The following is a 22596-nucleotide window of genomic DNA, read 5'->3' as shown; positions in this document are numbered from 1 at the left end:
AATGACTATGAAGGAACAACTAAGGTCAGCTTTCTGCTTCCAAGTCAACTCTCAGTTAGGACAAAGACTGATGAATTTACTCAGGGCTGGACTGGACCACACACAAAGGCTTCACTGGGCACCGGAAATGAGTGGCAGTTTCGCTTTGGTAGGTGGAGGTGCAGAGGTTTATGTTGGAGAGCAGAGCCCTCAGATCCAGGTAAAGCTGAAGGACACAGACTTAACATACAAGTGGGCCAGCTCCAGGGAAAGGTGGGTAGCCGCTTGGCAGGACACTCAGGCAAAACCCAAATGCAAATGCCTTTTGCAATTTAGACCGAAAGAAGAAACAGGCAATCAGAGTGGTCACCAGCTCAGCGAGTTTTCACTCTGGGAGGTGAGGGGAAAATCACTTACACCTACCTAGTAATTTATTATTTTTTTTTATTGAAATTGAATACTTCATAATACAGTAAAGTTGATTGAAAAAAATGAAAAGAAAAATCAAATTTTAAAAATACACTCATGTTTAAATCAAAAAAAAAAAAAAGCCAGCCAAATCGGCACAAACCAAGCAATCTGCAGGGCGGTTTGCTTTTCAGTATATAGATACCACCTATGTACAGTCTACAACGTGAGAAGTCACTGAATACGTCAAGAAAAGCCCACACCGGGCCGCCCTTCCATCCTGGGACTCTGCCCGGGCACAGGTCCACACACAACACTGGCCCACTGGGGTTCACATGATGTCTGTAAGTCACCCTGTACAAATTAAGGCTTCTTATAGGTCAAGTGGGTGATAAACACTCTGTCCCCTTAAAAAACGAAAAAGCACAGTAAAGGTGGTGTCGTGAGACCCTGAAGAGATGAGGCCGACCACCCAACCTAGGTGTAGCTGGTCTCCGTGCCTCAACTCCCGTCACATGGACCGGGTCCTCCTCTGGGTGAGCTGCTGGGACTCACCAGCTAGCAAAAGCCACACCCAGGAGGATGCTTGCAAAGAGCTGCGGCTACAATTCGAGGCACAGAGCAGGCGGGCCTTCCCAAACCTAGGCACTCGGGGACCTGTGAATATGTGTGCCCTTACAAACTGGAAGGCGGAGAGGAACACTACGCTAGTGTGTGTATCAAGGACCAGTTCAGGAGCCACACACAACCGCCCCAGCACAACGCCAGCATCACCTTACATCCCTGCTGGCAGAAAAAACTGGCTTTTCTCTTTTTTTTTTTTGTTTTTGTTTTTTGTATTTTTTTTGTGTTTTTTCTTTGCAAACCTGAGTAGTAATTGTCAAAGTCAATAAATAGGAGGAGAGAATTACAATGCTAAATAGAAATGGTTGAACACCCCAGAGTCTAAAGCAGCAAGGGTTTTTTAAACACAGCCCTCTGTTATGAGATGCATGTGGCCTTGGCACCTGTTGGAAGCACACTGCAGCTATGCTTGTAAAGTGAGGACCTGGGGCAAAACCCTGGCACAAAGTGCCGCCCTTTGGCCAATTCAAGCAACACTTGTTCCATTGACTGTAAACGGTTGTAAAGGAGTGGTGCCCACCTCCCTCATCCTCTCCCCCATTACAAAAACTCTTCCCTTTGAAGCAGTTTTTGTTAAAGGCAAAATGATAGAAGCATCATCAAGTTGAAGTCTTATTTGGTTGGAGGTGTTTGGCTGTCCCGTGGCTCTGCATTCTCCTGTAGACACCGCGGAGTTAGATGTGCAAGAGATCCTCATCGCTGTCATCATGGAAGGACACGAGCTTGGCCGAGGTTGGTGACTTGTGCTGTCCGGGGCGAGGCTTCACTCTTCTGATCATCTCTCCTTGGACCAGGCCCATCCTTCCGTCTTCCCGTTCCTTAAGGACCTTGAGCTGGGGGTTTCTCAGGGGCTTTGGGCTCTCTCCCTCGGCTGCTCTACCTGAGTGAATCTTCACCTCTGGGATGGTCAGGACCTCATCTTCACTGTCCTGGTCATCCCCGCGCAGGGAAGTGATAGCTTCTGCTTTCATGGTCTTGGTGGTGATGTGCCCGTTCTCTTGGCCATCTTTCACTAGTCTTGGGTTTGGCTGCTGGATCTCTTCCATCAGCCATTCCGTTTCGTTCTCATCGGCCTCCTCTTCCTTGCAGACCTGTCAGGGAACAAGAGCAGAGACCGTGAGACCCAGGCAAGACGCCCGTCTGCTGCTGACCAGCTCCCCTGCACAGCCGCCCACCCCAGGGCCTCTCTGTGCTGGCGTGAGATGAGAGCTTGCAAAGAGCCACTGGCGAGAGCCTTGACATGGCCCGTGACTGGGAAGCAGTGCTGGCAGAGGGGGCTCCCCTGGGCAGCTGTATAACGGGGAGAGGGCATCCGATGTGCAAGAGAAGCCACAGGAAGGGTTTGTATCAGAAAGTCGAATTTTTAAATTTTATTTCTGTGTATGTTCAAATGTGCACAGGTGCACATGTATGCACATATGTGTGCATACATAGGAAATTCTTGGGTGTCATTCCTCAGAAGCTATCCACCTTGGCTTTTTTGTTTTGTGACAACATCTCACACTGGCCTAAGGCTCATCATCAAGTAGACAGGGCTGGCTGGCCAGCAAGGCCCAGAGCGCCACCACGTTTGAATTGCCCCTGTGCTGGCATTCTAGTGTGGATCACCATGCCCATGGTTCGGTTTTTAAAAAACAAAAAACCCGGGTTCTAGAGAGCTGGACTGTGGTCCTTGTGTTTGCAACAGAGCACTGTGCCAACAGAGCCGTCTTCCCGGCCTCAGTTTATTTTAAAAAGTGATTTGGCAGTACGTCTGTGGAATATTCCTTTATACTGTGTGAATATAGGTCACTGCAGCTAAGCAGGATTGTGGGGGCAGAGAGAATACAGGGAAGAAGGGTGGAGTCTGAGGAGTTGGGAGGAGACAGAGAAGCTAGATGGATGTGCCATGCTAAAAGAAGGTACACATGGTAGGGGGCAGGTAAGAAATGTGAGTTGACTTAAGTTGTAAGAGCTAGTTAGCAACAAGCCTAAGCTAGGGGCCAGTCATTTATAATAATAAGTCTCTGCCAGGTGGCAATGGCGGCGGCGGTGCACACCTTTAATCCCAGCACTCGGGATCAGGTGGATCTCTGTGAGTTCGAGGCCAGCCTGATCTACAGAGTGAGATCTAGGACAGGCACCAAAACTACACAGAGAAACCCTGTCTTGAAAAGCCAAAATAAAATAAATAAAATGTTCTGGGAGTGGCTGGTGAGACAGGAAACCTCTGCCTACATATGTCTGAGGGCTATAAACACATCTATGTCCTTTGGCCTCTTTTGAAAGTCTGTCTCAGAAAAATTACCCAGATGGTTGGTACACAGAGACTTCATCATCGGGGCTTCTTCTAAGAGTTCCCAAAAATTTGGAAACAGACTATCAAACAATGTGAAGGAAATGAGCCACAACCATACTGAGAGAAACTCAAAGGCAGGAAGGCCACAAAACTGGTGTTAGAGTGAGGTTTCCCTCCCAATGCCCGCTGTTAAGCCACTCTCCCAGCATGGAGGAAGGCTGCCCCACCCAGTGGACAATACCTTTGAGTACTTGTAGGACACACCCGAGCTTCTTCGGCAGCAACTGGTCAGCTTGTTTATCACAATTTCCCTGTCAAAATGGAAACCACAGTAAATAGACAGAAGAATAAGCAGAGACAAGGGAACCAGCTGGCTAGCCCCAAGTCCAGTCTGTGCAGCTCCTAAGGGCTGTGTCCCACATACACGCCAGGGCAGGGCATTTGGAATGACTAACAGCCAACTGTGACAGCACAGCTGGAACCACTGGGCTCAGCATCAGCACAGAAATGCCAGTCTTGCTCCACCTGAGACTCCCAATGTCAGCAGCAGCAGGAACACACCTTCTGTGTGCCCAGACTACTGACAGTGGCCCCCACAGATGCGAGGATGGCTCTCCCTGAGCCCCATCCCTCCCTGAGTCCATTTCTGAGCATGGCTGGCTCCACTCTGTACACTCATCCACCTGCCCAGGACCTCTCTAATGGGTGACATAAAAAAATCTGACTGAAAAAAAAAATACAGTCATGTATATGACAAGCCCTTCACCTAGCAAAGCAAGGCCAACAGGAGAGTGCACCTAACACTCAGCGGGTGCTTAATGTTCACTTGGTGTGATGTGGGGAAGGAGGGTCAGCTGATCAGTAAGAATCTTTGATGAGCATATTTTTGTAATTTCTTATCAGTCTTTGGACTTCACACAAGGTCCATGTGTCTTAAGACTCACCAGCACCAGTCTGTGACGTACACACCCAGTGTGAACTTGAACCACATCGGCACCTACGAACTGTGCCAAAGTTCTGGGCAACCTCATGCCATGTCATGGAAATGAAGACCTTTAAAGGCAGTGGTACCCACTGCTTAGAATTTTGAACCTAGATGTTTGCTGCTGCCAGGCTCAAAACCCAAGCCCACATCCAAGAGTTATGGACTGCTAGCCCAGTCCGGCCCCTCCTACCCACTTTACCTTCTCTCCTTCTTATAAAGCAGCACAGCGAGCAAACAGCCGATCAGCGCCACCAGGAGAAGGCTGAGGACTGCCCCGACCGCCTGACTCCGCTCCGAGAGTCCCTTGTACTCTGGCTCAGGATTGTCCCCATCCAAGGCAAAACTAGAAAGACATCACAAAGAAAGGAAGCCATGTCAGGAGCTAAGTATAGCAACACTTCAAGGAACCCAGGGCCCAGGGAATCAGCCCCTACTGAACCCAGCCCAGGACCCGCGATCCACTAGGCTTAGAAAGCAGCATCTAGAGTGCTCTGAGAATGCGTTTAAGGCAGGGCCAGGCCTACTGACAGAAAGCACGGCTTCAGACATCAGGAAATACTAGGAGTTGAAGACCAGCCATGGACATCATCTCCTGTGGGTCTGCCTGTCGCTGCAGAACCCTGCAGGCCAAGCAAAGGCAAGGCTTCTCCTGTACCGGGCCATCTTAGGATCTAGTCCTAGGGCTTCTGGGTAGAGGGAATATCTAAGACAGACTGGTTAGGCATGAACACTGTAGCGCCTACTGGCTCTAGCCCGGCTGGCCCAAGAACACTACTATGGAATGGAGTAATTCCGCCACGCCCACTCAATGGTGCCAGTCCCAGAGGAGGAGGAAGCAGGATGTCCAGGATGCTCAACACACAAGGGAAGCAGCAGGTGTACATGGACACAGGCTGGCTTTCCCTTCTGCTCAGGAGGACTTAGCACAAGGACTCGACACTTCAGAGCTCTCTGGCCTTCAACAGAGGTGGGAAAGGGCCACGGGCTGCCACACTCACCTGAGAGGACAGACAGCCGCAGTGTACCAGGAGAACAGGTACTGGCAGTCAGCAGTCTCGTGGCTGAACTCGGGGATCCCTTCCTCCACCAGAGGGTCACAGTGGAAGAAGATGGTGGATGAGACAGACTTGGTCTTATCTTTCCCGCATTTGGAGGGTGAGGTAAACACCACATCCAGATCACCATCTGGAAAGGAGACAACCACAGCTCCATTACCACCCACCAAGTGGATACTTCCAATGTCCCATGTGCACAGTTTTAAAAATGACCTGGCATCCCAGCAAGCAGAGTAAAGATTTTGACCTCATCTAACATGAGGTCTGGCCCTTGTCCTTGGCTAGTGATAAAATTTACGGTGGGCTGACCAGGAGGTCTCGTTCTACTTGGAAAGTGAGATTGACCACCAGAGACCAGCAATTGTGTGTGTGTGTGTGTGTGTGTGTGTGTGTGTGTGTCCATACACCTATCATGGAGGTCAGAGGACAACTTATGGGAGTTGGTTCTCTCCTTCCACCCTTTGAGTCCCAGAAATCAAACTCAGGTCCTCAAGCTTGGCAGCAGCAGGCACCCTGACCCACTGAGCCAGCTCTCCCATGAAACTTCTTCTTCTCTAACTACTTAAAAGTTTCTAAATAAGGAAGCAGCATGCATAATGCCAGGTCACAGTCATACTATGTCTCCCTGTCTCCCTGTCTCTGCCCAGCAGGGCAGCACCGTCTCACAAGGGGCTTTGGTTCTGGAATCTGTCTGAGATGCCCATGCAGTGGGTTTGTGGATGAGCATGCAAAGCTCTCCCTCTGAAGAGCTGCACATGAACCATTACCAGGAAGCAGCAAGTCACCTTGGATGTAGTACTTGGTCATGTCAGAGGTGCCCACTTTCCTGCTGAAGTGCTGGTCGTTGGCCTTCACCTGGCAGATGCTGGCACCAGCGCATGCAGGGTTAGTAGAGCTGGTGATGGAGGAGAGCTGGATTTCATACAGGTAGTTGTCTCCGTTGGCTCGCATGTCCCCAGAGGCTCTGAACAGCCTGAGGCAGAGGAGAGCACAGTGTCTTACAAACCTGCCTGACAGTTCTTTTCTCCTGCATACTCCAGCCAGGAATGCTTCCGTCATCTTCTGGCCCCCAGTGTCACCTCCTGGAGAGACTACACCTTCTTACACACTGCAGACAGCACACGTATGCACTCTGCTCCCACATGGCCAAAGGACTCCAAGCCGGCTGCCAAGAGACGGGCCTTCACTTTCACCCAGCCCGCGGCTCAGCCCAGAAGACTCCTTCTTCCCTACACTTCCTGAGATCCCTGGCTACAGTCCTGGGCTTCCCAGCGGTGAAGGCAGAGGGAAGCTCGTTATAAAGACTCGCCGTCTGTGGTGTTAAACCATGGGAAACAGCAGTACTTTGCTTTGTTCTAAGCAGTACTTGGTTACTCCAGTAACAGGAACGGAAACACACACATGACTTACCTTGCAGCACTCCTGCTAGGGAAAGTCTCACATTTTTGTTCACTTTGACTACATGTAAATGCCAAAGAGGCAATCTTGCACTTACTTAAAGTAAATATCCCGAGGCTGAAGCTCTTGCCGGTCATAGGGTTGGTGAGAGTTCCGTTCACCATGCTCACCTCCTGAGGCCTCACGGCACAGGCAGCCCGTGAGTCCCAGTGGAAGTAGTAGGTGCAAGTGTCAGTATCCACCCTGGAAGGGAGGAGCAGACTCGGTCACCACCAGGCTACACACAGAAAGGCTGCGAGACACACAGCTGGAGGAGCCTGAAGGGGCCTAGGCTGGGTTCTGAAGGGTCCTTGCAGCCTCAGCTATAGGTCCCCACAGCACACAGTGAGTGACAGCTCTGGTCCAGGACAATTATCTTGGTCACCATGCTCCAGCACAGTAATAAAGATAACATTTTCCATCAGGTGTATGGAAAAGTAGCATGGATTTGGTGCCTGCTGACCCTGGGAACATAAGCCTGTGATTCCAGCCACTCAGGAGGCAGAGGCAGAAGGTGCTAAGTGCCTGTCACAACTACAGAACAAATATCCAAGGCCAGCCTGGGCACCTTAGCGACATCTTGTCTCAAAAATAACAAAAGGAACTGGAAATGCTATACGAAAGCAGAACACTTGCTGAGGCCCTGGGTTCAAGCCTCTGTATACAAAAAAAAGAAAAAAAAAGTCTTAACAAATAAAGCTGGAGATTCTGGACCTAGACTTAAAAATCTCACTTTTACAAGTCTCAGAAGTTAAAAAGTCCTTTCATAGGTTTATGGTTGCCTTTTCAAAGCACAGCTTCCAAAGCAGCAGCTCACATGCTCCCCCTGCTGGCCACACTCCCCCTAGACACCCAACACTGCCTGGAACACACTTGTAATCCTTCAAGAACACCCCAGAACCTGCTTGTGGGTTCTAGACGGGCTGCTGGTGGTGGCCCTTAATTCTACCATGGCATCCAAGGGCAACACCCAGCCCTATACTGCCAGGCCAGCACAGCAGCTCCAAAGCCAGTTTGGGAGCATGTTTCTTAAGGCAAACCAGGCTAAGAAGCTGAGGCGGCCTGGTTATGGTATATCTTGGCATTCGGGTGGGGGTGGGGTGCCTCCTGTGGGGAGAAACACCGCACAGACAAGACCATCTGCAGCTCTGGCCTCCGCCGTCTCAGTTGTGGCCCCTGCCCCCAAACACCCTGTCATCCGTGTGCATGTTTACCAACTCCACTGTGGAAACGGGGGAAGGCATCGAGGAGCCGTGGTGTGCTTGCACTGGGCACTGTCTCACCTCTCGAATGTGGGCTTGCCCACAGTCTTTGCGCAGGTCAACTCGATTACAGAGGAGGCGGTCTTATTCCCATCGCAAGGAGAGCCTTTTGAGTAAGTGACAATGACTTTGTCGTCTGAAATATAAACAATGAACTGGGGTTATTTCTAGGGTATCACGAGAGCATCAGGGGTTTAAATTTACTGTGAAGACAAGTGCTGGCCATCTAAAGGTGTCTGCCACGCGCAAAGACAGCACAGGCCCACACCACCAGTGCCACGGCGACAGCAAGACCATGAGCTTCCTGGTTCCTCAGCAATGCTAACCCTCCACAGCTACACCTGCAGGGCTAATCCAACCCCACAGGATTCCTAAGATGTAAGTGTGCCCACCAGGGTTCATATATTGGGGATTTAATTCCCAGAGACAGGCACCTCTCAGGCCACTTCTGAGACTCTGGCCACCTGTCTGGGGACCCTGCCAATTGTTAGAACCTGGGTTTGTGATTAGCTCATGGTGATTCCCTCCGAATTCTCTCTCCATTTCAATATCCATGACACCTTGTAGCTCGGTCAGCACAACTCAGAACCCCACTCTAACCTGACAGGCAGGGCAAAATGTCCAAACACCTCACATAGTCTAGTCATTCTTAGCTAAGAGTGTATGAGAGCCCTTTAACAAGCAGATACATCTTCCTTTCAGTGACCAATTGAAGGTGAGCTTGCATTCACAGTGACCAATGGAAGGTGAGCTTGTATTCAAACTACTAAAGAGTCATGAGTACTCTCCAAGTGCTTGAGGAAAAACACGCTAACCTGTACCACGTCCTGTGCAACTGTGGATTTCTTAGATGTATGCAGACATAGATTTAGAAACCAGAACATGATCGCCAGAGGTGCTTTAAACAGACAGGCAGGCCATGCCTCAGAGCATACAGAATGGCGTGTGCTTTCATGTTCCAAAGTGAGTAGAAATGCTTCAACTTCTCATAGAGAACAGTCTGAAATCTCCACCAAAGCTCACATACTTTCCCCATTACACCAGGGACAGCCTGGCCTTGTCAATCTTGACGCAGGAAATGAACCAAGGACAAGGACCCCAGAGCCTTACCTATGACATCCAGCTTCTGTGTGTGAACAAGCCCAAGAACCTGGACGTCACCGGATGGGCTCTTCTTGCAAACGCTGGCCCTTTCAGAGCAGTCCAGGGGCCCTTTGTATACGTTCTGGCATAGATTGATGAAGTACCTACGGAAGACACAAAGGGGTGGGAAGAAAGGGGAGTGAAATCCCTACCCTGAGATGCTCCATGCTGCCCTGGCAGAGGAGAAGGAACCGAGAGCAGTCACAGAAGGCAGCTGCCTGGGCAGGCTTGCATGCAGAGACATGTCCCCATGTAGCCCTGGCCCGGTGCAGAGAGGAGAGAAGGCTGTGGAGACACTCACCCAGGTCCTCCAATTCACAGTCCTGATCTGCAGCAGGCCCTGCAGGGCTCAGGGAGCCTGGCAGAGCAACTCCCACATGGAGCAGTCGGGGTAATTAGCTCAAAGGGCAAAGGCAGACCTAAAGACCTGGCAAAAATCTTAGAAACCTCAAACTGCCCTCAGACCTGCGCATCAGGAAGTCCTTCCCAACCGTCAGTGAGTTCACCAGAACTCCCCACACTATGTCAGAGGCACTCAGTGACACTCTAGACCACGTCTCAGGCTTGTGATAGTCCTATCTGCAAACTGGGGGGACCATGAGCGGTGGTGTACTCACGAGGTTCCTTCATGGACTAAGTCCCAGGACCCTGTAAGGGATGAGAGCAACCGCAAGTCATAGGTTTTATGCTTCTGAATGAACTTGCACTCCATCTTCTTCGGAGGGCAGGCGAGTTTTGTCTTCCACTCAAATGTCACTTCACACCCACGAACTTCACTGAAGACTTCTGGCTTCCCGATATCCTCATTTTCGTCACAGGTAAATATGATGGCAGACATCCGGTGGCTGTCAGCTGGAGAGCAGTGGTAATGGTCAGACTAGGGAGGGGCACATACCGGGACCTCACCCGCCTCTCTCCTATCTCCACGGTTTGTCTCACTCCTGCAGATCTGTCCAGAGTCTCAGTTCCCTCACACCCCACAACACCTTAAGATTCTTCCTGGGAAAGCATTCAACGTTTGATCACATACGGACGGCGACGACAAGAATTTAAAACTCCAGTGCCACCCATGGGCCACAGTATTCTCTGTAACACAAGCCTCGGAGCTAGTCATCTCTCATCAGTCAAACCACTGTCCTTGATCACTTAGAGAATGACACAGATGTTCAGGCTTTGGTGTAACCCTTCTTCCATCCCTAAATTGTAAAGCAGCCACGGTGCTAAGTTTGGCTCTCCATGAACACCACCACCCCACAAATGGTGTGTTCAGTGACTTGACACTCACTAGCCACACTGCAGACCCAACAGAGAATAGTCTAGCTGAGGAGTGAATCTGAACCAGAGCTGAATGCCGGTATGGGAGCACAGGCACTCCAGCTGCTCAGCATGTCCATTCTCAGTACACCTCCACTGTGGTTTGCATACACATTTGCCTTGTCATTCCATGGAGCAACTAAAATGCTTTCTGTAACTAACAAGAACAACGCTTGCACAATAGGATCAGGCCCTTAATTAACTTGGCCATCCCAAGAACAGCTGCCGCCCGACCCGCAAACTCAGCTCCCCACTTACACTGTCTGCAGAAGCCCCATTCGTGGTCACGTTCATAGTCTGCAGTTTTGCTGCACCACAGCTTTGCCCGTCCCTCCAAAGCACAGTCATCATATCTCTTCCCTTCGTACGTGAAGGGGAAGACGCAGGGGTCACCGTCCTCCGTTTCTGGAAGGAAAGAAGCAAGATCATTTAGATGTATCAACACCTTACTAGACGCCATTGCCCACAGTCACCCAACAAGGAGTCTAAGAAGCTGTCTCCCAGCCTGACAGCCAGGATGCACCAAACAAGCAAGCGGCAGACAACGCGCATGCTCCAGGAACGGGCATTCCTACCAGGGAGGGGACTATGGCAGATGTAGTGCTCACAGATTTGAAGCTTCACCCCTCAAGTCTTTGAAATGTACCCTAATGTGAGATTTACCTGCAGGGCAAGGATCACCATTCATATAACTCAGAATGACTGCTTCGTCCTGGTGCCTGTAATCCAGCTGCATCGATGCTAGGCGTCCAAAAGATATCCCTTTGTTCCCAGACAGCAGGCAGACCCCGCCATCCTTGCAGCCTCCCTGGTCTAAGCCCGCTGCGGTGGTGCACACCCCTATGCTGTATGTGCGAGAGTCCCGAGTAACCTGCACAGACAGACAGCATGTGTAGCTCCAAGTAAAGAAAGAAACGTTACTTCAGTTCATGGTCCTGTACCTGGACAGCACCATGGCTCCCCTGCCGTCTTCCTGGGCCCAAGGCCACCTCCAGAGGCAACCAGGAATGCCTGCTGGCACTCTAGGCAGTTCCTCTGGCCACTAGAAGAGGTCACAATTCCGTCACCCCAGGCTAGTCTCCATCCCCGACATGTTCTCTCCCCTGGGCCCAGGCAGCCAATGGGTGCTGCCCTGCTGTCCTCTCTGGCTGGATCCTGCTGCTCTGACTTCCAGGCTCCCCCTAGTCTTGAAACTAGTATTTCTTCAGCTGGGAAATAGGGCAGGCATGGTGGTAAGATATGAGTCAAGTAGCTGAGCAGACGTGTGGTGATATTTTATTTGTGCTGAAATGTGGGGATATTTTATTTGTATGTTAATAAAGTCTGCCTGGATATCAGAGAACATAGCCCGCCATAAACAAATCCGATCATGTGGCAGGCAGGGTCTCTTTAGGGAACAACCAAGCGTGGTGACACATGCCTTTAATCCCAGTAGCAACCATAGAGACCTGGAGGTCTGTACAGACAGGCAGTGACAAGGAAGTGAGGTGGCTGGGCTGAGAGCCAATGAGAGGGCAGAAGAGCAAGGCAATAAAGGTGCAGGTTAGACAGGAAGAGGCTCTCTCTTGGGAAGCTACGGTGGCGTGGTGAGCTAAGGTTAGCTGGTGGCTCTCACTATTCCTCTGATCTCTACGGCTTTCACCCCTGTATTTGGCTCTGTGATTCTTATTTAATAAGACTGTTCAGAAATCGTCTACACAAATGATTCCACATGTAAACATGGGCCTTGCCTTCCTCACTCACTGTGGCCATGTGCGAGGGCCCTGTGCCCATGCAGACAACTACCCCTGTGCCCCAGGTACCAACTCCTGAGGAAAGTTCAGAACTCACCAGCTGTCAGGCACAAGCAGGTCCTAAGGTGCTGTAGCCCAGTCCATACACTGACCTGGCTTGCCAATAACTGCACACCCCCGCCCCCAGATGCACGGCTGAGGAGCTTTGCACAGCACCGAGTCACTCACTCTCTCTGTGAATGGCAAACTGCAGTCTCTTTACCTCGAGCTCAGGCTGGCAATTCTACTGTGGATTTCTGTCACCCTACTAACCCTGTCCTGGCCTAGGGGTGTGTGGTCCAATGCATGTCCCCAAGCCACCATGCCTGTCATCCACCTGTCCCACAGAATGTCACTGCCCGCCTCACTAGCCAGAGCCCTTGGCTACGGACGGCAGCCTTGCCTTGAATGTGCTGGTAGAGAGGCTGGTCAGGTTGAAGCTGTAGAGCAGCTGCTCATCCGTCACGGCACAGCCCTGCGCCTTTACTTCGTCAGGACAGACGATCGGAGTCTCCCATTCAAACACAAAGTCACAGTCATTGGTCCTTATCAGCTTAGGAGTTCCCTGTGGCCAAGAAGAGCATTAGTCTTAAAAACCAGAGTGTGAGTACAAGATCCACCAGACTCTTGCCTGGGAGCAGTGACCGCACAAGCAAGCACACTAAACCAAAGCAGGTCTGCATTCTGCCACATCTGGACACCGGGATACTTATGAGGGGGAGATACAGTGCAGCCATGTACTACACAGGCTAATGAACTTTGAATCGGAGCATCTCTCTCTCCCTCACTCAGCAGCAGAGAGCAGCCAGTTGTTTGGGTTCAGGGCTGAGAACAGTTGCATTTGCTCATCTGGTCCTGACAAATAATAAGGCTATATAATGAGTGAAGGTAGGTACCCTTAAGTCTAACCTCCTAGTCAGAAAACCAATCACCTTATAATTTAAAAAAAAGGTATTTCAACCTTGTACTGCATTCAGAATTAGTGCTAACTAAATGTGGCTTCTATCCGCAAAGCTACCACGTTTTGAGTAACAGAAAGCATTTGTGCTAACTCATACTTACTCACACCCCAACTAATGTTGTAAGTGGTTTCGATCTATCACTGAGGCAGGCCCCACAGCGGTGCTGTGGGTAAAGGTAACAGGTGGCAGGCACACTCACCATGCTGACCCCTCTCTTGCAGTGAAAGGCAATGAGTGAGGTGTAGTTCATATACTTGTCCGCTAAGCAAGGAGTAGTGCTTTCAAAGTTCAAGTAAACTTCATTGGCCACAGGATTGAATATCGGGGGACCTGTGACGCGGCCAATGTCCTGGAACAGAAGGAAGCAAACAGTGCTTTATAACCATCCCAAGGGGGGCAGATTAGGAACTCACACGGCACTGCAGTACATCATCCGCCTTCAAAGCAGCAGCACTTTCTACTCTCTCTCTCTGTGGCTGTCAAGCAAGCAGGTCACCAGCGTGCAGACACCAGAGAAGCTTGGATGGGCACCAAGGCTGTCTCCACTCATGTTCAGCTTCCGGATTCTAAGCACTAGGGATTTCTCCCCTCATTCATAGCAAGAATGCCACAGTCCCCAACCCCAGAAGGAGAAAGGCAGGAGCCTTGATGATGTCCCTGGTGGTGTCCTGATAACCACACTGCCCTGAGATTGCTCCTTACTCAGCTCAATGGTGCCTACTGAGTCTACCACATAGGGGACAACTCTTGTTGACCATATATCATTGCTCAGGACAGTAGCTGACACACAGTGGCTCTTCAGTAAGTACTTTTAAGTAAGTTAATGAATGAAAGACAGATGGACTGGAAACATGCCTATATGTATGTGTATTATTAATGTGTGGGGTGTATGGGGGTGTGTGTGTGTGATAAGTGTTGTGTGCGAGTGTGTGCATATGAGCATGTATATGGTAAGAACATGCTTTTTCTCAGGGTTTTATTCTCAGCTACAATTGTAGGTCTTAAATCACCACTATGGGGCACGTTGAGACCACATAATACTTTCACCAATGAAAGAACTGGAGGCAAAATGTTAATCTTACAAAGAAGGGCCAAGCAGAAAAACTCATCAGACTGGACCTCAGGAAATGATTCACAATCAGAATAACTTGTCGGGGTGCTACTGAAGAATTTCCTAGTAAAACGTGGTTCCTGCCTTGGTCCTCCTCTGCACAACACTACACTTCACATCACTTTCAAAGGCCATCTGATGTCCCACACAGAGCTCACACCTGAAGTGACGTTAGCGCTGACACCACTGAGAGTGCTTGGCAAACCACGCACACATCTGCAACACCCAGCACACAGGCTACAACTAGAAATGTGCAAAGATCCCCAACGCTTCACCTCAGACACTTACTATAGGGGGCCCGTCCACAGGAACTTTGCACACTGCGGAACCCGCAGGGCAGGGCACACCATGCATGGGATTCAGTGGCTGGCAGATGTTGATGTAGAAATCAGGACTGGTATCCGAGGTGCCGTCCTCACTTTCATCATATGCTTCATAGCCACCAGTGCGATGGATGAGAGGGGACAGGTCAATCATTGAGCTTCCATTCCGCACAGTACATTCCGTCTGTTAAAAAAAAAAAAAAAAAAAAGGAAAGAAAAGAAAAAGAAAAAAGAAAAGATTACATTTAAGTCTGCAAATAATTTTTCTCCGGTGACCATGAAGAACTTAAAAAGCTAAAGCCAGGTATGATGGAACATGTCTACAGTCCCAGCACTCAAGGGGCTGAGACAGGAGGATTGCCACAAGTTCAGGGCTAGCCTGGGCTACACAGTGAGTTGAAGGCCAGCATAGGATATAGTATGAGACTTCCACCCCCAAGAGAAGAAAAAAGGAAGTAAGATTAGCTGAGGCCGCCCAGCCTTGGACTGTGAGGGAGCAGGGAACTGAGGACTGGGCACAGCTGCGTGACACAGGCACGCTCCGCCCCCACTCACCATTTGCTCACAGGCCAGGGGCGTGTGCCAGGAGAAGAAGAGTGTGCACGTCTGCTTGTCCAAAGAGATGAGCATGGGCCTGTTGGTAGGGCCGGCCTCAGGCCGGCACACGAAGCTGATGACACTCTTGTACCTCAGGCCCGACTTGGAGGGACACCGGGACCCTTCCTCATACACCAGCTGCAAGACCTGATCCACGTAGGTCAGCCTCTTGCTGGCCTTGCCCACGCTGATCCTGGTCTGTCCAAAGCAGGCCCCTGCACCATGGAGAGGGACGGGGAAGGCACCGGTGAGGGGCCGGGGCTCATTTCCTAGGAAGGCTTCCTGCAGATCCAGTTAGCGCTCAGCACTGGCATCCCAGGCTGGCGTCACTTGGCATGCAGCCCTGTATCTCCTAACCAGTGCAGGGGGTGGTGGTGTGGGTCTCGGGAGTGGTGAGAGGGCTGAGGCCAGCCCTCGGGACAGCAATCGGGCGGGCAAAGGAAGCGAGGGCGCTCACCCACACCAGAGCCGCAGTTCTCGTTCTCCTCACAGATGCTCATGTAGACCAGGCCCCTCTCACTGTAGGCGGCCGTGACTCCGGTCCTGCCGCTTAAGGAAGTCAGGTCAAACAGATGGCCTGCGGAGCAGAGGGAGAGGGGAGCTGAGACCCAGGACGGTGCTGCCTGCAAGCTCAAACCCCATCAGCGAGGTCACCCTCACTCTTCAATACCACTCCCGCACACCAAGAGCACCCCAAAACATTCCAACCAGCAGCACTGGTCACCTGACTACCAGTCTCTGGAGCCATGAGAGGAACCAGAGCAACCACTCGGGTTCCCGAGGGCCTGATGCATCTCTCTGACCATCAACAGCCTGCCACCCGTGTTCCTCTTGTCGCTCAGCAGAAGGAAGGGCAGAAGCCTTCTAGTAGCTGCCCCATTGGCTGAAAGGTGCCCGGCTCTGCAGGCCCTGGCACCAGTGGAGCCAGCAGTACCAGCAAGGTCAGCCAGGAGCACAGCACAGAACAAGATGGAGACTGGCTTCCAGAGGAGCAAGGGGCATGAGGTAGCTTCCTTCTAGAATGAGCACAAGGCTCTGGGAAAAGGCCAAAGATGCCCGAATATCATCAAATGCATCTCCTAGGTCCCTCCCTGGGCAGGGCTGGTGATGCCTGCCCCTCACCTGTGCTGGGGTTGGTGACCTGGCAGTCATCATGTACGTTGCTCTTCACAGGACAGGCAGCGGGTGTGGGCCAGGAGAAGGTGTACTCACAGTCCTGCACTGCGCTGATGAACAGAGGCCTGGAGCTCTAGGGTAAGCAGAGAGATCCCATTAGAGTAGCTGGTGCAGCAGGGGTGCCTGCCCATGCCCCAGGAAGGTTGCTTGGCAATGTCAAGCACAGTAAGTCTTGGGGTGTCTCTATGGGTAAGCACAAGTCAGGAAAAGTAAGGGTAAAGTAACCAGGGGCCTCAACAAGTCAGCAAAATACCAGGGGCAGAAGCCAGCCGAGAGAGCTGACATTTCCTAAGGACAGCCCCAGGGAACCCAGGCCAAGGGACTCGGTGAGCAAACACCGACCTAATGCTTAGCTAGAGAACTAATGCCTGTTCCAGTCAAAATAAAAGGATCCACCAACAGAGTGGGCCACTAACACTAATGCTTCTGAGGCCCTGGCTACAGCTCACTCCTGGCCTCAGGCATTTCCCACCATTATGGAACTGAGACCATTCACTCGACTGTACCCTCCTCTTTCCTGTACAGCTCTCAGCACTGACACACAGAGGCCCCACCACCCTCCGGTGTATGCTGGGCCATAACGCATTTGCTCCCTCAGAGATGAGAAGGAACCGGGCAGGAGGCCCCCCCGACCTCCGCCCCTCCCTCCCTTTGCCTGCACACACAGATCCTACTTCCCCGACACAGATGTGCCCCATCACACATGGGAGCACAGGGAACGCCTCCCTGTCAGAGATAAGCACCCCATGGCATCCATATCTGCTGGATGCCAACACCAGGCACCAGGGAAGGAGGCAACTCAGAAGAAGACCAGCCCAGCGAGGCATGCCTACCACCTGACACAGGCACTTCTGGTCCTTTCTACATCTTGTTGACAAACACAGGACAGGTAGCCAAGTGTCAGCTGCCCTTCTGATCTTTAAGGAACCAGACAAGACTCAAAAGAATCAACTAACCCCGTGCCTGGAAGTATCTAGTTAACTGCCTACGGAGTCAATGAGGAGTCTCACATTCCCAAATCACAGACCTTCTCAAACAGCAGACACCATAACCATGCCACCTTGAGCTCTTCAGCTGGCGCCCAAAGGAAGCCTGGTAGTGTCACTGGCCCATGACCCCATGTTCTTCTGGAAGCCATTAACTCACCACTTGGCTGTCACTGCAGGTGAAGCGGATAATGGTGGACCTTTTCCGAATCTTGTCTGGACACAAGTCGCCGTCCACATACTTCAGGACAGTCACACCAGCTGTCCACTGAGGCCCATCCTTCACCTTGCCAAGGTTCACAGGCTTGGAGCCATCCAGCAGCAAACACACAGCCGCCTCTGGAGGGCACGGCTCTGCAACCAAAGACACAATCAGTGTCTCCGGGGGTGAGTGCAGTGGAAAGCGAAGCTGTGTCCTCCACCAGTCACACAGATTTGACATTCATTTTTTGCTCATTTAAATGCAGCATTAACCATAAATGGGCTGGGGCCAATGTGAGGTATGCTGTATGTAAAACCAAGCCTCCCCATCATCTCTAAACACCGTGTATGATAAGGCTAGGAGTCCTCAACGCCAGGCCCACATTCTCACTCCTTAGTCAAGATCTTACCAAGAACTCCACTGACTTCCTATTCTCCAAGCACCTGGGCCCTATGCCCTGAGAAGGGCGAGCCCTGCACCAGAGTCACGGGCTGCCCAGAACAACACAGCAAGCAAAGTGGGCCATGGCCTCCAGCATGCTGAGGGTGAAGTTCAAGAAGCAGCACCTGGGGTGACAGCATTTGTGCTGCGGGTGAGGCCGTACCTCACTCCCCCAAATCGGTGGCCTTCACCTTCAGCATTCCAAGGAACTCCCTGGGAAACTGTTGGTCACACAGTGCCCTCTGGTCTCCACTCTCGTCCCAGACCTGGGGGAGCTCACCCTAGATGATACAAGTGCCCTGTAGATAAACAGTGGCCGCCTAAGGATCTCTAGTCCCCTCCCATCTCCAACTCTGCTTTCTTTCTACCCACAGCCATGTCCTCATGATCAGAGAGGTTACTATGTTCCCTGCAAAGTCCTTGGCATCAACCGAGCCTGGGCCACACGGAGATCAGTCACCAAGGCCCTCAGCTCCTCTCCCTGCTGCTTCTAGGCCAAACAAACTCCTCCCACTGAGGCCTCTCCTGCTCTGTCTTCTGTTCCAGAAGGTTCATCCTGGACCACCACCTCACAAGGGTTCTCTTATTGCTCACCACTGCCAGGCTGCGGAGACAGAGACTTGCATACATTGATGAGGTAGTGTTCAGTGGCCCCTGTCCTGGTCACAGCCTCCCAGTTGTCACTGTATCTCGACAGTGAGGAGAGGTCAATGGAGTTGCCAGCCCCATCCCTGCAGGGAACAGAACACCATGGTTAGGGTTCAGTTAGCTCCAAGGACATGTTTGGCACTTTACTCAGAAAGGCTCCAGCATCAGTCTATCCCTGATGTCCTGTGAGTCAGACTTTACTAAGTGAAGGACAGAACTTTCTCTCTGTATTTATACAGAGTGAGCAGAACGCAGCCTTGAGCTCTGACGAGTCAAGGTTCCCTTCAACAAAAAAAACTATCTGAAAAGCCAAGTCTGGAGAATGCGTCCACACACAGGCCAGTGGGAAGTGGACACACTGGTCAGCAGAAACCACCAACTGGCGCTCAGAGCATCTGCAATCCCAGCCGTTCCCGGGAGCCGCCCCACCAAGTCAGCTGGGAGCTAGACCTGAGACTACCAATGGCTGGAGATGAGGAGGAGTTTGTGTGGACCTTCTGCCTGGATGACGGTCCAGCACTACACACCTAGACACAGGAAGCTATGGAAAACTGGCCGTGTGTCACATGCAATACCAATGTAAGCAAGATAGGGCACAGGGGCCACAAGACACCAGGTCTAGGTCCAGGTGAGGACAGGTGAGCACTAGTTCAGGGGATCTCTATATTCAAAGGAGAATGAAAAGGACCTGGTCATCCAAAAGTAAAAGCTAAGCCAGCAGAGGTGAGCAAAACCAAACAGACGAAAAGGGTCACTCTTACAGCGTTACACAGGTTATTAGAGAAAAAGGCTGCAAATAAGATCTATATTTTAAATAGTAAATGACTAAAAGAGCTGAATGGGGGTGGGGAGGGAAGAAGAGCAAGGAGAAGGGATGTAAGTTTGGAGTTGGTTGAAAGTTTAGACAGGGCAGCCAGGCAAAGCCCTTTCCTTGGGGGTAGGGGAAGTATACCTGTTCACCTATGTTTCTGTTCATATAAATGTTTGTGTGTATATGGAGACCATAGGTTGACAGTGGATATCTTGCTTGACTGTTCTCCATATTTTCTTGAAGCAGCGTCTCTTGCTGAACCCAGAGCTCACCGATTTGGATATATAGTTAGCCAGCTTGCTCTGGGGATCATGCCTCTGCCTCATGTGCCATACCCACTTGACATGTAGAAAGGTACTGAGGATTCTAACTCAGGTCCGCAGGCTTGCCTGGTAAGTGCGTTATACCCAGAGAACACTAGCTCTGGGAGGGTGATCCCCGAATGAACCTGAAGCACTCAGAGCAAGCAGCACCCTGAAAACACACATCACAGCAGAGATGCAGCCAGAGCAGAGGCCCCATGGCACTGACCGCCTGTCGCGTCTAAAGACTGAGAAAAAGTAAGCATTGTGGTTGAGCTGAGTGAGGGTGAGAAGACAAACAGCAGGAGCTGAGGTCACCACCAGAGGAGCACCATCGTGTCGGTTCTTGAGTCCCGGGAGGAACTTCAGCCAGCAGCTCCTAGGAGATGACCGCACTGCAAGGCAGCCTCGGCCACCAGTCTGGCTGACACTGTCAAAGGACTCTCTCCTGTTCTATCCAGGGCTTGAAAAGTGCTGGGTGGCAAGGACCGAAGCAGTAGGGACACTGAGTGGCTATGCAGAGCTACAGACAGTGGAAGAGAGCAAGAGTCAGCCAGGAAGTGAAGGGACGGCCAAGGAAAACAGCCGGAAGCAGACCTCAGTGCACAGTCTAACGGCCAAACAATACGGAACTTGAGAAGTAACAACAGAGGTGGCAGGCCTGAGGCGGCAGGGTCAGGTCAGTGGGTTACGGTCAGCCCTGGAGATCCATGAGCTCGACTCGCTGTGAAGTCAAGACATCCAGAAGGCAACCCTGTGCTTAACAGACTGTTTCTCTTGTCACCGACCCCTCCACGGTGCAGTGCAACTGTTAGGAGGAGGAATGTTTTTCTGAGAGGCTCTACACAGCCCAGGCTAGCCTCCAACATAGATTCTCCTGCCGAGACTACTTATGTGCACCACACCACATCACTCTTTAGAGTGTAGCAATTATTTAGCACCAGCACTACACTGTATAGAGTATCCTAAGTCATCTAGAAATGGCTTCATGTATACAGGGGACGTGCTCAAGTCAAGTACAGACCACAATACTCATCTGAAACTTACACGTCTCCAGAACCACGGGGGTTTCGGAACCAGCCCCTGCCCACCACAGACAGATCAATGGGTGAGTGTGCATTTTTCACCTTTCAAGTGTCCACAGCCTTGGAGGCTGACAACAGGGCACACATACCGTTCAGAGTTATAAACAGTTCACAGAAAAGGCTGCCTGAAGAACAGAGTAAGGCTGCAGGCACAGATCTCACCTTAGCCATTTCTGTGCTGGATGAATTTACTACTCTATATATGAACTGCTAACAATGGAATATAATTTTAATTAATAATGGAATTTCTTCTGGTTTCATTTCTGCAGAAATACCTTTAGGAAGAGCTTTATATGCTCAGAAAAAAAATCAAAATTTTACTCCTGGAAAACTAAAGCCAACTTCAAATGTCAGTAAGAGAACAATGTCAGTACAAGCATCCTGGTGTCTGCACAAAGGAACAGCTCACATCTGTCAGAATACAGAGTGTTCCGATTCGGTTCCCATGAAAACATTTTGCCATCTGAACCAGAAAAGGTAGCATTGCCAAAACAATGATTTTGAGTCATACACAAAATTAATGAATGTGTGCATTTACATACTCTAAAGCAAATCACTACATAAAACAGACTGATAGCCAGGGCACGCGAGGGAAATAGAGAGAATCAGCCTGTCCCCAGCATGTGGGGATTATGCAGAATGGGAAGGACCCAATGTGTTCCTAAGTGAGCCTACAGAAATCCAGTTGTGAGGGGAAACCTCTCCCTAATCTTGGCAGCATGCTGGAGTCACAAGAAACCAACTGACAGAGGCCAGGAGGGGCACCAAGAGCCAGCAGGATCGAGCTCCCTCACCCACCATGCACCAATGTGTGTGGTTCCCCCAATCAAACACTGTAAGGGTCGAGAAAGGGCCCACTGTCACCTTGGCAGTGTCTAGAGGAATGGGTAGACAAAGGGCAGGGGACCACTCCGCTCCTTACAGCCCCAAGAACCAGGAAGGCTCTGGGGCTCTGCTTCTGTCACTGTCGCCTCTCTATGTGTATCTGGTGCAACCAGTCCCAACTGTGGCCATCTGGAACCAACCTCCCCAGGAGGAAAAGAAGTGAATGGACTAGCCTACACAGCAGCTGTGAAACCAAATTTTACCGAGGTAGGCTGACTCAAAGAGCCAGCAGACACATGAACTTACTGGACAGAACACTCGGTCACGCTGAAAGGTGGGCAGGCATACTGTGTTCGCCACTCAAACAAATAGGAGCAGTCGAAAGTCTCCTTCAGAAACACTGGCTGCAAAGGTTAAGGTGAACATATATAAGCATGGGAGCACAAAGGAAGGGTGGCTATGCAAACGAGAATTCTGTAAATAATGCGTCTTGGGCTCTGGGCGTAGACCGGCCCTCAAAGAGTAGCAGCTGGAGTGGGGATGGGGGTGGGGATGGGAGACAGGAGACTCCCTGTGCGCAGCCACACGGGCTCACCTTCTGAGTAGTCCGGTCACAGTAGAAGTAGATGGTGGTGGAGCGCTGATACACCTGGTGGCAGGTGTCCCCCCCAGTGTAGTTAATTTTCAACAGCCCATTTTCGTAAGTCAGCTTCTGAGAAAGGAGCCCTGTTCCAGGAGAAGCACATCCGTGGGATTGGTGACAAGAGCCCCGGGTCTGTCACGTCACATCACACACTCGTGGTGCTGGACTACTCATCCTGCCCACATTACATGCAGGAGGATTGAAGATGGCTGCCCAGTCTCAGAGTA

The 22596-nt window shown here is 51.1% G+C and overlaps 1 protein-coding gene across 1 annotated transcript in view; it reads right to left on the bottom strand.

The window, feature by feature from the left end:
* Window positions 1-409: 409 nt before the first annotated feature.
* Window positions 410-22596, bottom strand: part of Igf2r (insulin like growth factor 2 receptor) — an 89402-nt gene continuing 67215 nt past the window's right edge. The window contains 22 exon segments of the mRNA XM_028866666.2: window positions 410-2102; window positions 3531-3600; window positions 4474-4617; window positions 5273-5459; window positions 6115-6302; window positions 6825-6840; window positions 6843-6970; window positions 8050-8164; window positions 9139-9275; window positions 9789-10023; window positions 10744-10890; window positions 11149-11356; window positions 12661-12822; window positions 13419-13568; window positions 14619-14837; window positions 15209-15465; window positions 15708-15827; window positions 16373-16499; window positions 17573-17766; window positions 18650-18786; window positions 22033-22130; window positions 22322-22452. Coding sequence (XP_028722499.1) covers window positions 1686-2102; window positions 3531-3600; window positions 4474-4617; window positions 5273-5459; window positions 6115-6302; window positions 6825-6840; window positions 6843-6970; window positions 8050-8164; window positions 9139-9275; window positions 9789-10023; window positions 10744-10890; window positions 11149-11356; window positions 12661-12822; window positions 13419-13568; window positions 14619-14837; window positions 15209-15465; window positions 15708-15827; window positions 16373-16499; window positions 17573-17766; window positions 18650-18786; window positions 22033-22130; window positions 22322-22452 — 3587 coding nt within the window. The 3' untranslated portion in view covers window positions 410-1685.

Source organism: Peromyscus leucopus, chromosome 8a (assembly GCF_004664715.2).
Source record: "Peromyscus leucopus breed LL Stock chromosome 8a, UCI_PerLeu_2.1, whole genome shotgun sequence".
In the NCBI taxonomy this organism is placed as follows: domain Eukaryota; kingdom Metazoa; phylum Chordata; class Mammalia; order Rodentia; family Cricetidae; genus Peromyscus; species Peromyscus leucopus.
The sequence above is the reverse complement of the archived record's forward strand: the minus strand, read 5'-3'. Positions and strand labels throughout refer to the sequence as shown.